The 15166-nt window shown below is 36.9% G+C and overlaps 1 protein-coding gene across 1 annotated transcript in view; it reads left to right on the top strand.

The window, feature by feature from the left end:
• LOC134337565 (small glutamine-rich tetratricopeptide repeat-containing protein alpha-like) overlaps window positions 1-13181 on the top strand; it is a 52646-nt gene extending 39465 nt beyond the window's left edge. The window contains exons 7-12 of the mRNA XM_063032695.1: window positions 3285-3423; window positions 6686-6748; window positions 7169-7206; window positions 7293-7388; window positions 8797-8919; window positions 10478-13181. Of these exons, the coding sequence (XP_062888765.1) occupies window positions 3285-3423; window positions 6686-6748; window positions 7169-7206; window positions 7293-7388; window positions 8797-8908 (448 nt within the window). The 3' untranslated portion in view covers window positions 8909-8919; window positions 10478-13181. The remainder of the gene's footprint in view (window positions 1-3284; window positions 3424-6685; window positions 6749-7168; window positions 7207-7292; window positions 7389-8796; window positions 8920-10477) is intronic.
• The last annotated feature ends 1985 nt before the right edge of the window (window positions 13182-15166 follow it).

The raw sequence follows: 15166 nt of genomic DNA, 5'->3' as shown, positions 1-15166 counted from the left end.
ACTTCAATTGTAAATTTTTGTCTTAAGTTTTCTTCTTTAATTAATTGCAAGTAGTCAAGGGATTGTTCAGGTTTTTGCTTCTTTGGTTTTTTAAGTTTTACTTTTACATGACATACTACTGGGTTATGGTCACTATTACAGTCTGCACCTGGATATGTTTTGCATTGAGTCACTGGGTTTCTAAATCTTTGGTTTATAGTAATAAAGTCAGTTTGATTTCTAGTGTTATCACCTGAAATTTTCCAGGTCCACAAGCGTCTTGGATGGTTTTTAAAGTAGGTATTCAAAATGACCTGATTATTCATCTTGCACCATTCTACCCATTTCTCACCTCTTTCATTTCTTTCCCCTAGTCCAAATTTTCCTATGGTATTTCCATCAGCACCTTGTTCTACCTTAGCATTTAGATCTCCCATGACAATAACAGTGTCTCGAGATTTGCATCCTTTCTTTGCTTGTTCAAGCTCTTCATAGAATTTATTTATATCCTCATTTGTTCCATCTGTTGTTGGTGCATATACCTGTATAATTGCTAAATCAAATGGTTGTCCTCTGAATCTAACAAGGAGCACTCTTTCTGATATTGCCCAAGGGGGAGGATAGAGATTCCAACAGGGTGAATATTTAAGTTGTCATGGAAATAGTTACATGTGAAAATGAAAAGAAAATCAAGGGTACTATATGTGGAGAGGATGAACAAGATAATTTGAAATTCTTTAATTCATTATTAATTACCATGGGCTATAACATACCCAAATGAAAGAAGAGGTGTTTTTCTTTGTAGTTCTGTTGAGCATTAATAGAACAATGTGAGAGGCTGAAGTTTCAGAGAAGAGAATGGAAATACAATGGTGTTCAAATGACAAGAGGCTGGAAGATTGCAGTCATTCTTGCAGAATGAGTAGAGATGTTTCAGGAATTTGCATTTTATTTCTTCAGGTAGAGAAGACCTCATCATATTCACTGAATGTAATACTTCAATAAAATGCATTCCCTAAACTAGAAAATGTTTTAATTTAGAATATTTCTACTTCAGTGCTTGTTCTTACCAAAGCTGCAATAATCATCATTGTTCTCAGTTGAGAGCTTGTAAAGGTTGGAGACCTTGTGCAAAAGACAACAAATTGTACAAATACAAAAAGAAAAATAAGATAATAGACAAATAGGTTATAAGTAATATTGAGAACAGGACTTGAAGGTTCCATAGATTGTGGAATCAGTTTGGATCTCAGTGCTAGGGTGAGCGAAGTTATCCGCTCCAGTATAGGAGCCTGATGGTTGAGGGGTAATAACTGTTCCTGAACCTGGTTGTGTGGGACATAAGACTCCTGTACATCCTTCCTGATGGCAGCAATGAAAAGAGAATGGCCTGAATGATGGGCGGTGGGGTGGGGGGTTGTGGTTGATGATGGATGCTGCTTTCCTGTGACAGTGATCTTTATAGATTTGCTCAGGGGTGGGGAGGGCTTTACCTGTGATGTACTGTGCTATGTTTCCATACCAGGCCATGACGCAACCAGTCAGTATACTCTGCACTGTGCATCTTTAAAAGTTTGTCGGAGTTTTAGATGTCATGTCAAATCTTTGCTAACTTCTAAGAATACAGAGGTGCTGTCGGTGCGTTCTTTAAAATGGCACTTAAGTGCTCAACCCAGGACAGATCCCTTTGAAATAATGCAGAGGAATTTAAAGTTACTGACCCTTTCCACCTCTGATCTCCAGATGAGATCTGACTCATGGATCTCCAGCTCCTTCCTCCTGTAGTCAATAATCAGCTCTTTGGTTTTACTGATGTTGAATGAGAGGTTGTTTTTGTGGTACCATTCAGCCAGATTTTCAATGTTATATGTTGCTTAATTGCCACTTTTGATTCAGCCAACAGCAGTGGTGTCATCATCAAACTTAAATATGGTATAGGAGCTGTACTTGACCTCAGAGACATAACTATAAAGTGAATGAGCAAGGGTCCGAGCACACAGCCTTGTAGTGCACATGTGTTGACTAATGGTAATTGTTGAGGAGATATTGCCAATTTGAACTGACTGCTATCTGCAGATGAGGAAATTGAGGATCCATTTGCACAAGGAGGTACTGAGGCCCATGTCTTGGAGCTCATTGATTAGTATTGAGGGGATGATGGTGTTCAACTCACTAGCCACATCACTGAAATGTTCCCAACCAAATACTCACTTTCAAGGACCCTTCATCTCACGTTCTCAATATTTGTTGCTGACTTATTTATTATTATTACAGGTGTGCGCCGCTTAACGTCCATTCGGACGACGTCCGATCGCATATACGTCCGTAGTCCCGATCGGAGAACGTGACGTAGCAGACGTAACCAATCTCATGTATCGCGTGTCTCTTGAGTGTAGTAGCGTTATGTGTATAGTGTACAGTATACAGTTTTAGTGTAAGTTCTTGGCTATTTAGTCAATACAGGTACACTACAGTACTCCATATAGGTTTGCTAAGTATATAATATGGTGTTCGCACAATGTCCGATTTCACAGAATGTATCGTGGACTTTAAGCGATGCATACCTGTACTTCTTAATTTTTCTATTTGCACAGTCTGTTGTCTTTTGCACAGTAGTTGAATGCCCAAGTTGCTGTGGTCTTTCGTTGATTCTGTTATGGTTATTATTCTATAGATTTATAGACTAAGCTTGCAAGAAAATTAATCTCGGGGTTGTAAATGGTGACATTATATGTACCTTAATAATAAATTTACTTTGAATACAGAGCTATAGTCGATAAAGAACATCCTGCTGTATGTATCTTCACTGTCCAGATGTTCAAAGGCTTAGGGAAGAGTCAATGAAATGGATCTGCTGTTGACCTGTTGTGACAGTGGGGAAATTGGAGTGCATCCAAGTTGCTCCTCACGTAGGAGTTGGTATGTTATTAAACTGAGACCTTTTGCTTCACCTATTTGATGAAGCAAATGATCTCATGGTACATCTTGAATATTAGACATTTCTGGAGTTCTGGCTAATGCTTTTCCTTTGAGTAACACCTCAGAAAAAAAAACATGTTAATTGGTTATTTATCACAGTTAGACCTTGCACCGATATACTCTGCGGTGAATTCTATAGTGTCTAAAGTGGTCAGGTTGACAAAGCACCACGCACACTCAAATGCTCTTTAACTCTGTGTAATGTCTTAGATTACCTAAAATGTAATTAATTACATTTTACTTTTCTCTAATGTTCTTCAGAGGTTGCACCTTATTTAAAAGATGCTAAATGTGTTCCTAAGTAGAATTGATTTGATTCATTTCAGGTTGGCCTTGGCCAGTCTAAATAAATACAGTGAGGCAGTTAATTACTATAAAAAGGCTCTGGAGTTGGATCCTGACAATGAATCATACAAAGCAAACCTCAGTGTAGCAGAACAGAAGATTAAGGATGCACCAAGTCCAGTAAGTACTGAAATAAATGTTTGCACGTGTTACACGACTTTGTAAAGATCACATAAAAGCAATGTTTTATCTAAATTTGGAAGGCTCTTTAGTTGTCGTAATGTTGTACAAAACTATATCCAGCAATTCTATAAAATGAGAGCATTTGAAGAATGGGTTCAGGTGTAAAAAAAAGACATTCCTCTTATCTATTTTTAAATTACTTCTGTTTGAGAATATTAGAGAATGTTCTGTTTGAGAGGACTTTTCCCCTGAAAGGGTTCACTTAGAGTTTGCATGTTTGCTGCTAGCTAATCATTTTGCCATTATTGATAAGTTGTCCCAAATGACTTGGTTAAGGTTATAATTTTTGCCAGGTTTAGGGGAACTTTTCCACCTGACAGAGCTCTTAAAGATAGCAGAATCAAAGGTTATGAGGATAAGGCAGGAACTGGATACTGATTGTGGATGATCAGCCATGATCACAGTGAATGGCGGTGCTGGCTTGAAGGGCCGAATGGCCTACTCCTGCACCTATTGTCTATTGACAGATTCCTTATGAAGACAGCATGGATATGTGATGACCAATAGTAGCTCAAATAAAGATTTAAGAGAAATTTCTTTACAGAAAGAGAGCTTATTATTCTTGTTATCTTGAAGCTAATTACCCTGGAGTTGTTGAGGAAGATGGATTTGTGACTATAAAACTTGTTGGATAAACGAAAAATGAATATGGGTAAAAAACAGAAAATATTGGAGGTACTTAGCTGGTCAAGTAGCATCTGTGAACATTTAAGATTGAATGAATCTTTGCCTGAATGTCATGATCATTAACCCGTTTCCACCCACACCCCTCATTTACTGTTTTTAATTTCAGAATAATAGCTTTTACAGTTTATTTTGTTTCTAAATGAATAATAAAACGAGGGCAGGAGATGGCTTGTGTTCTTTAAACATAAGCTTGAATGATTTACTCTTTGCGACCTACTGTATATAATAATTTTCACTGTACATTATAGGCTATAGCAGGCAAGAATTAACTAGCACAGTCTCTATATTTTATTTCAAAATATTCAGAGTTTTTAGGGATTTAATAGTTTTGATTATGGCTTACCATTGGCAGAGCTTTTTAATCTCTGACCCTCAGGAATTTTCTCCTTAAGTTGTTTTATCTTTCCTCTAACTCAAAACCCATAAAATATAAGTAGGTGTAGATGTAGTCATTGTGGTGCGTTAGTAAGTTTATGATTGAGGTTTATACTGTTTCCACCCTTTCTCCAAATCCTTGCATCCCTTTAATGTCCAAAGTACTGTTGATTTCCAGTGTTGATATATACTGATGCAAGTATCCACAGTCTTGGAGTAGTAAATTCCAAGAAGGTTCAACTTTCGTAAGTGAAAAAATTTCTCCATGGCTTTGTCCTAGATGGGTCACTCTAATTCTGACACCATGCCACCCGTCTAAGACAGTGCAGCCAAGGAAAACCGCTCACAGCATCTACCCTCTGAATCGCCCTGAAATCTTAATGTGCTTCCCTATTTGTTTTCCATCTGCTATCAAACTTTTGGTTACTTTTTGGGATGTTTTACCCTATTGTGCTATTTTATTATCGTTTGCCTTCACCTGCAACTCCTAGAAATTCATTGTAGCATGTGTTTTTCTGCTTTATGCAATATTCTAGCATTTAGATTAATTTATTTATCGCATGTACATTGAAGCATACAGTGAAACATATTGTTTATGTTAATCAGAACCTAAGGATGTGTTGAGGACAGCCTGCAAGTACAGACATCCCACCTTTCCCAGAAGTTCCGGGAGTCTCCTGCATATTGATAGCAGCTCCCTGACGCCCGCAAGTTATATACAATATCCCAGAAATCGATTTTTTTGAGAGAGACAGAGACAGAGAGTGAATGACAGACGTAGCAAGAGAGTGACAGAGAGAGCATCCTGATTGATCTCTCTTTGTGCTAAGTAGACCTATCAGTTTTCTGTGTGGGTGGGCTTTACAGTTGACCTCGCTCTCTCTTTCATTGTCCATCAGTTCAGTTTAGTGTCCTGCAGCGCCATGGCAGAGTGTTCCAAAAAAAGAAAATATAAAAACGTACTTCACCCCAGATTACACTAAATTGTACCCCTGCGTAATAGGGGTCAAAAATAATGACACTGTTGCGCACTGCACTGTTTGCAACAGTGACTTTTCTATTGCCCATGGTGGGTTAAATGACTGTAAAAAAACATGTTGAGGTGAATCCTGGATTATGTCTCAACTAACCTAGAAGGACTGGTGCCAAACTACAAAAGTTTGCCAGTTGATGAGTTCTGGGAAAAGCTGTCCAAGGTAAAATCTGTGAGCACAGGGCAGTAGAGATTCAAAGAGCTCTGCCAGTTGATGAAGCTGCTTTTGGTGCTGCCAAACTCTAATTGTGATGTAGAAAGGGCATTCAGCGTGGTGTGTCACATTAAGACAAAATTCAGAAGTCAGCTGTCTCAGAAAACACTTGTGAATCTGAAGTCTTGCAAAATTAACAAATTAATTGACACAGACTGCTATGAGGTTGAGACCTCCCTGAAATGAGTCTTTGCATGGTGGAATGTCTGCAAGTATCGCTACATATTTTGACACCAACATAGCATGTCCTCAATGCTCAACAACAGAACAACACGGAACACAAGAGTGACCCACCAACTTGGCATCCACAGATGTCTTTGTCGCTGGGCTTTGAGCACAGAGTGGAGGCCTAACTTTAACTCCTCCATATCCCTGTTCCTAAACCCTAAACAGACCTCTAACTCCCTTTTCTGTCCCCAAAAAACAACCATATGAACACAGAAAAAAAACTAAGTCTGCTAAATCTGAGGCACAACCTCGATGGAGACCGCAGCTCGGTACCATCTTGACTGGAAGTCCAACATATTTTAGGACTTGCTGCTAAACACAAAATTAATTAAATAGGACTCTAATCAAATGTCCAAAGTATTTCTATTGCATTCATAAAATTGCACCAGGTATACAGTATGTTACACCAGTTAGAGCAACATCTTTTTCTATATTCTGAATTCTGTATGTCAATCTGTACCTTTATTTGGCTGCAATATTCCAGTCCTAATTTTTTTTTGGATACAGGCAGAGCTTATAACAGTTGGTATTCTTGTGCTCTAGCTTTAGATAATTACATGTAAATGAAGTTCCTTAGGTACACGTGCTTTCTTAGTGATGACCCCTCCTGACAAAAAGAAGCCTTTAATCTATAGCTCAGAGTATTTGTTCTTTCTCCCCAGACAGGCAGCAGCGGTGGATTTGATCTGGCAGGTTTACTGAATAATCCAGGCTTCATGAATATGGTAATATTGTATAGTCTCTTTCACTTGCTCCTTTTTTATTATTTTGGCTTCATTTTTCTGCAATTTGTTCTACCTTAAGGTGTCATTTAAGCTAATCATAGCCTGACTCCTACAGCTGTGCTGTGACAAGCACTTCATCCGTCTTCCATTTGACTGAGATGGAGAATCTGTATGATTCCTTCTTCTGACGGTAGAACCAGTATTGTCTCCAATGGCTATTTGGAAAGCTATTCCATACTTATGAGAGTATTGTGTTTCACATTGAATTCTTTATTTCTGCATGAGATTTGCATCTTGCAATAAACAATAATTAGCAATTTAACATGTATTTTTTTAATTCTAGAAATGTAAAAGGAGCTAATTGTGTACAAACAAAACACACTCTAACGAACAGCTTTTCTCACTGATTTTCTATTTTAGGCATCTAATCTAATGCAGAATTCACAAGTACAGCAATTGTAAGTACCAGTATTTCAATTATTTGTTTCTTTGTTTGAATTTCAGGGTTTCTTTACTGAATTTTGTTTCTTTTTCTCTTGGATAGAGTTTCTGGAATGATGTCTGGATCTTATGGTCCAGTAGGAGGAAGTGCAGGAGGTCCTGGAACAGGAGCCAATGATATTGCAGGCCTCATCCAAGCGTGAGTGTTCTCTCTACATAATGACCATCTTCTGTGCACCCTAGTCAATATTTTGATGCCTTTTCTCTGATATATTACGGGGCTTAAAGCAAATAAAGTAAATTCTGTGGAGCTTGAGTCATTGATCTCCAATACCAATGCATGTGAATCTGCTCAGACACTTCATTGCTATACTACACAATTACTGGGCCAAAATACAATCTGCCCTTCTCCACGCCACCTCAGCAGGGCATGATGTTTATCTCAAAACTATTTGGTAGGTCTCCTGGTGAGCATTGCATAAAACCAGTGACAATAAAATTTCATTTATCTGTTTCTAGGAAAATTGCTTTACAAATGTTGGCGACATTGTTCTCTTATTTTTAATGTAGTCATTATTTAATTAAATATGAAGTGATTTGGACTGATCCAAAGATTTGAAGGATTCACTATAAATATAAGAGTTTTTTAAACCTATAAGATTTTGTGGTGTTGTAGTTAGTAAAATGCTAATTGTAGAATAAATTTTATATGAATGTAGATTTAGGAGTAGGAATAGATGCATTAACCTCACACACCTACTGCACCATTTAGTAAGATCAGGGCTGATGTAACCATGACAGTACCGCAGCATAAAAGCCAGGACCAACAAACTCCGGGTCAGCAGGCCATCAGACTGCTTAATTCATGCTGACTCTACTGTATTTCTATGTTACATTGACTATCCTGTTGTACATAATATTTACTATAAGTTACTATAATTGCACATTTGAATGGAGACATAACGTAAAAATTTTCACTCATGTATTTGAGGGATGTAAGTAATAAGGTCAATTCAATTTATAAGGGAGTTGACTCTTTTTCTGTTGACACATGATAACTTTTCAACACTGTCCCTAACCAAGTTTCTTTCTACCTCTCCCTTAAAATATTTAAAAACTTTCCTTTCCACCTCCAACTTTCAAGAGAGTTCTAAAGATGAGCATGGTTCACCTCATCCCTTTCTTAGGTTGACTTTTTAACAGTGACCCTTAGTTCGAGATTTTCCCAGGGGAGGAAACATTTCCACATCCACCATGTCAGGATCATTCAGAATCCTGTATGTTTTCCGTGAAGTCCCCTTTTAGTTACTGAGATTGCAACTTCCTTTGGCTTTTGGGCTAATTACCATGTTCAGGTACTATTATGCTCCATTACTGGCTTGAGTAACTTATGTTTAAACAATGTAAATTCAGCTTTGCTGATTTTACTGTTTGTGAGATATTCATGCAAAATTACAATACTGTATGACAGAAAATTGGGGATACTACCCCTACTGCCAGTTTTCTTAATGGAAAGTGCTTTGATTGCAGGAGCATGAGGCGGTGGAATGCCATGAAATTCATGCCTCATTTCTGTTATGACTAGTTTTATTTCTGTTTAAACACAGAGGGCAGCAGTTTGCACAGCAGATGCAACAGCAAAACCCAGAGCTAATTGAACAGTTGCGGAGCCAAATCAGGAGCCGAACCCCCAGTGCCAGCAATGAAGAACAGTCCTAACAGCAGACAAGGTGAGTGTTGTTTTGACAGCTAATCAGAAATGTGCACACATGTGGAAAGATAACATTTTTGTTCAAGGGCCCTGGTAGTGATTGTAGAAATACATATTGTTTAATTTTTGTTTTTTTTAATGTGAATACAGAGCAAGTTACAACTATTACATATTCACTAGGTCAGAGAAGTGGATTCAGGTTAATTTGGACAACTGCTAAAGAACGAAACAAATCCAGAAAATAGCTGGGATCACCTTCATTTATTCATTATGATGCTTAATTGGGGCAGGTGACTGTTATCGAATATTTTCTAACATGTGTCAGTCACGTGCACATTATGCGACCGTTGGACGCTACACTAAGAGCGAGCTATTTTAAGTAGCGTCACTTGCGTGTTTGTGTTCAAAATGCAATGATTTTTGTCACTGATAGTTGGCGAGAAATAAGCAGTAAGGCTATTTAGGTTTTGCTCACTGTGGTTTTAAGCATGAAGGCTCGGAGAGGCCAGAAATGGCTGGGAGTGAAAATGAAACTATTTCACAACTTCATCAAGTAAGGAGCTACAAAGAATTTGAAGGTATCGACAATCATCTTGAATGTTACAATTAAAATTAAAATTTGGAGAATGTGATTGTTAAAAGCACTGATTGAAAGTAGTCCACTATGTATGCTAGGTGTTTGCACTGATTTTGTTCATTTACAGAAGAACACGTCAGCATACACTGAATCATTTCCTCCGTCGATAACTATTAGGAACTGATACACAATTTCATAGTACTGTCATAGCACTGGTGGTGTTCTAATTTTTTCTGTATTTCATTTAAATACACAATTTGTTATTCCGTTAAATGGTAGTTTGTCTTTTTTATATCTTTTTAACAATTTCCATGAAACTTCAGCTAATTGGGACAGCCGCCAAAATGTACTGGTCTCAATACGTCCTAATTAACCATAATCCACTGTATTTCATGATTGGAGGTGAGGTAGCATTCTAGAAGAGACTTTTTAAAATGAGACAAAATAAAGACAGATGATTCTTAATCCCACTGTGAAATTCTCTGAATTTTTGCTTCCTTCCATTTCCCCTAGCAGAACTATAACATACAATTGATGAAATGCTCTAAAAATCCATCAGGAGTTAGGAGTCTGCAAATTCAGAACTTTGAGGCTCTCTGATACTGGCTTGCCTGTGCATTTCTAGTACTTTTATTGCTAACTTGTTCCAGTTTTGTTTCCCTCAGTCTGTTCTGATTTAGATGGTATTGATCAAGCTGGCAGTAAGAGTTTTGCACTGTTCATCTGTCCTGACCCTGATTGCTGCCTAGTGCCTCTCCCTCTAAGCAGCATGCTATTCCATTCCTTCCCTTAACTAAACTGTACAGAAACAAGTAAATAGGGCATTGTTGTTATAACCATACAGATTCTAGTCTTGCACATGGACAGCTTTTATGCCTCATAGAAGAGGCTGACACTATTGAAACTACATTCAACTACATTGTTGTAAATTTTCTGTTAAACCAAATATGTTTGGCTTCGATTTCTTATATTTTGCTTTTGGATATTTTTAATCTTGCAGGAGGCGTGAGCCAGTCCAACCCTTACTACTACTACCACTAGTTCTTCTGCAAGTCGAGATTATCTTTGCAACCAGGAACTCAAAATAACGATTTCTACTGTCACTTGCATGTTCAGGCGAATACTTGGGGTGAAGAGCCAGCAAGTTGTAAACAAGAAATTGAAACAAAACTGGGGTTTCAGGCTTGCAAAAGCATCTCATCAACTTTTTGTGAAATTCATCTGTTGAGCTTTCTGTGAATCTCCACGTTTTTTTTTAACCAGAATTGTCACAGAGGAATGTCTAGCTGCACTGTCATTTCAGATCATCTGCCAACATACAAGATTCTTTTGTCTTTGGGGGAAAAATCTACAGAACGAACAGCAGTGATTATATACCTCGCCTTCTCACAATAGTGGCATTTTTGTTGATAACTGGTACCGTTTAGCTGACAAAGCTTAAGATTTTTTTTCTGTTGCCTGAAATATTTTTCCAGAATTTTAGAAGAATAGACCAGCAAGAGTCAGTGTTTAAATTAATACAACATATGGGATGATTAACATCATGTTTTTCATTCATGTAGATTTTCAGATTTTCTTTAATTGTGTATAAGATTGTATGAAAACGTCACACGTATTTGTGATTAGCTTTTTAAACAAAGAAATGAACATGATCCTTAAGGTGACCCTGTGACAATTGTTTGAAATATCACTCACATCACCAGCTTGACAGCAAAAATTAACTTCCATTCTGTAGCTGAAATATTTAGGAAATACTTTTACATTGTGGCCCTTGGTGCATGTAAAAGAAAAAGTTAACAAGTTATTAATCAAAATCTAACTGTTCACTGTTATGGTTAAGTTGTTGGCAGTACTGGGGGGTAAGTCTGAAGAAATGGAGATAGGTTGTTGGTCAGAGGTCCCATTTGATAATCTCAACCACTTTAGACTACAGTGGCTGTTCTATATTGAACAATGTCATGTGCAGTGTTCTGCCTATAGAGGTAAAATAACTTCAATTATAGCGATTGATTATAACTTGGTTGTAAAAAGGATAAAATTAAATGAAGGTTCTTTTATGTTATATGAACTATTTCCATTAATTACTTTTCAATTTCCTTATTTTTCAATTCACAACAGCTCTTCATGGAAATGTTTTGGTGTCCTCTTTGTGTTCATATATTCAGCTTTTGCAATGTGGATAAAACAACAGCTATTTTTGTGGACTGAATCCAATTTAAAAATGCCAGTGAAAACTCCTATGAAAATTGGATGCATTCAGCCATTAACATTGGACTTGCTGCATCACAGAATACAATCCAGAAATTCTGATTTTAAAATTCTTAAAACCCCATGTTATGAAGAATTAAATTAATCAGTTGCCATAACTTGATTTGTCAAATTCCTTCCTACTTGTAAGTCAGTAATGGTTCCATGCCAAAGTACAGCAACAAAGGGGAAATGTGTAAAACATGCATTGCAGATTCCTCAGATGGAGTTTTGATTGCCAGAGGACCCCTTTTTCAATGTTTCCGGGTTTGAAGAAGTAATTGCAAAAGTTGTACACCCTCTACAAAACAATAAATTTCTGGTAGTGCACTGCAAATGATTCTATAAAACGAACTTGTCAATTATCCTTATCCATGGTGTGATGAATTGTTATTATTAGCCATCCTTCCACAAGTTAATACTTAAGCAAGGATGGTAGTCTTCCCATTTATAATAATGAAGGATAGTACTTTCCCATAGAATACTACTGTTCCCAGAATATTCTGCTGATTTAATATTTTTAATGTATTTGAATTGCAGGAACTTTGTACATTGTATTATTTAAATAAAAAGTTTAGGAGGGGCATTGTTCATTTAATCCACACAAGAATACAGTGCTATCAAACTGTCACCAGTCAGGATCTCGTTAAGTACAACAATAACAGATAAAGTTCTATACGGAAGTTCGCTCTGTGTGTTGTGGTGTTTCTGTTTAGAAAATGGTTCCTTTTTATGTTGCATATAGCTTTACATCCTAGCCTTGTTCATTTCCACTCCAATTTCAACACATTTTAAAAGGTTGTGAATCAAAATGCAATTTAGAAGGTTACAAATTCTGGTCACACTATAGTAACACACTGAGCATTTTTGAAATTTCCTTCCTATTTTGTTTTGCTAAAAGTCTTTAAATTTTACCACAAAAATCACTAAGTCGGGTGCAAGAATTCTGAATGATTTGTTTGTCCACTGCTCCCTCCCAGAGTAAAGGCAATGAAGAGAATAGTGGGATATATGGCATTAAAAAAACAGAAACTATAAATTGTTACATTTTACTAGCATAATGAAGATGAGGAAATAGCGGATATCGGAGCAGTGAAATCTGTTGCCAAGAGATGTGCATAAATCATTGAAAGAAAACAATTTCTGTTTTAAAATAAACATGGATTTCTGGCTTTCACAACAGGTATAATGTCTGCAAGAGCAAATCAAGATACACATTTAGTAAGAACTAATTCACCCACAGTGGGGCTACTGTGCCCAGTTCTGTGAACCATGCAGAAGAGGAGAGTGCAATTTACTGGATTAATGTTGTGAACGCCTTGCTTCCATGCAGTACCCTTGTTCCATTACGTGGAAATGATTTTCTTTAATGAGAAATTCAATATCTGTTACTTGCATTTTTGTCAAATATTAAGAGATTCAGAATAAAATAACATCAAGGCACAAATCATCAGATGTGATGTAACCAGTAGAACTAGTGTTTAACGGACTTTAGTTATCTGTGTAATCATTCTAATGGCTGTTACTGGTCATAAGTTGAACAAGGTTAAGGAACAGAGTCACTGTGTTTGAAGTGCAATCTTTCTGTATTCTTTCGGGACTACTGATAATTGCTGAGCAGTTTCAATGAAATTTGAGTGAGCAAATTAATAGGTAATTTGAAACAATCACCATGCTAGATAAAGGGTCATCTGATATTCCAAAATGCAAGATAAAATATGTATGAAAATTACTTATTGGGAGTCTTTCAATTTAGTTGAACGTGTATTTTTTAAAAAATTCCTAGATGTTTTACTTTGACCTTTAGCATTTGAATTTTGTACTAAATGTAATCAATTTTTAATATGAAGGGAAGTGTTTTAAATTTTTTTACATTTTAATTATTTATTCAGAGATACAGCATGGAACAGCCCAGCAACCAACTATTTAACCCCAGCCTAATCACAGGACAATTTACAATGAACAATAAACATGCTAACTGATGTGCTTTGGAATGTGGAAGAAAACCAGAGCACCCAAAGGAAACTCGTGCTCACTGGAAGAACGTACAAACTTCTTACAGACGACATTAGAATTGAACTCCAAAGTCTAGCACCCCGAGCTGTAATAGCATGTGACTCGCAGCTACACTACCATGGCGCCGCTACCATTTGGTATAATGAATTAAGAATTTTGATTTGTGTAGTTGAAATGCAAATTTAGTGAAGGAACAATTCGCCATACAAAAATGCATAATTATGTATGTGGAAATTCACATATCTGCTTATTGAGTCCACTGATGTATATTACATCTGTGTAGTCCATCTAAAAATCTATGTTTCTATTAGGAGTATGAGCAAGCCAATCCTCTGACAATTCAACTACAGCTCTCTTAGTTTTAAGCCAAAACTGCTGGAAATAATTAGCTGACCAGTCATCACCCTCTTTGGAGAGCAAAATATATCGTTTAATACAGTGCACAGTAGACAACTTTTAAGTTTGCTGTTTCCAAAAACTGTAGATGTAAGATGAATTCAAAATCGCACAGTTTAAATAATTATATGAGAGCACTGTATTCAGTTGTCATAAAACCCATCTATTTCATTAATGTATTATAGAGAGGGAAATATTTCAAACTTACTTGATTTTGTTTTCTTTTTTTCAAAAATTTCAAGCAGTTTTTAAGCTAACAGTTACTTTCTTAAAGCAGTCTATTGACAGAGTGAATGACTAAAGCTGATAAGTGAAACTACAGCAAATTCTTTTTTTAAAAGCAGAGGGATTTTCCAAAAATACAGTGAGTTGAGTACATAAAATCAGCCTCAATCAATTTTAGCACAGCAGTTACCAGATGTTACACACAAAGTAATATTCCAGTCATTCCCACCTAGTCGGTAGTGACATTATGTACAACTTTACAAATAGTTCCAGGGGATCTTTACACCTTTAAATCTCATCTTCACCAGCACAGCGTATCCTCACTTTGTCTCCTAATCTACAGAACCAAGGTCACCTTAATCTCAGTTCATAGGTGAATAATGTGGTATCATGCTTCATGTCATTGTTCATTAAAATATACAAGAGAATGAGCCTTAAGTTAGAAATCTGCTGAATAAAGGCCTTTTGCCAACCAGCAATAAATTTCCATGACAAAGCCCCAGAATACATGTGGTTGATAAGCCGTTCATCCGAACTCCCCCATGAAAACAGGAATAGAGATACCAAACAAGAGAAAATCTGCAGATGCTGGAAATCCAAGCAACACACAAAATACTGGAAGAACTCAGCAGGCCAGGCAGCATCTATGGAGAAGAGTACAGTTGACGTTTTGGGTCGAAACCCTGGTCCTAACCTTTTCCCAGCCAGACTATCCAACACATTATTCTTCCAACATTTTTGCCAGGGACATAATCCAACCACCAGTCATGATTTGCCTTCCCTAGTCTCTTCTATCTGTAGGGAT

The sequence above is a fragment of the Mobula hypostoma genome, chromosome 24 (genome assembly GCF_963921235.1).
Source record: "Mobula hypostoma chromosome 24, sMobHyp1.1, whole genome shotgun sequence".
Lineage (NCBI taxonomy): Eukaryota > Metazoa > Chordata > Chondrichthyes > Myliobatiformes > Myliobatidae > Mobula > Mobula hypostoma.
Note: the sequence above shows the minus strand (reverse complement) of the source record. Positions and strands in the feature narration are given on the sequence as shown.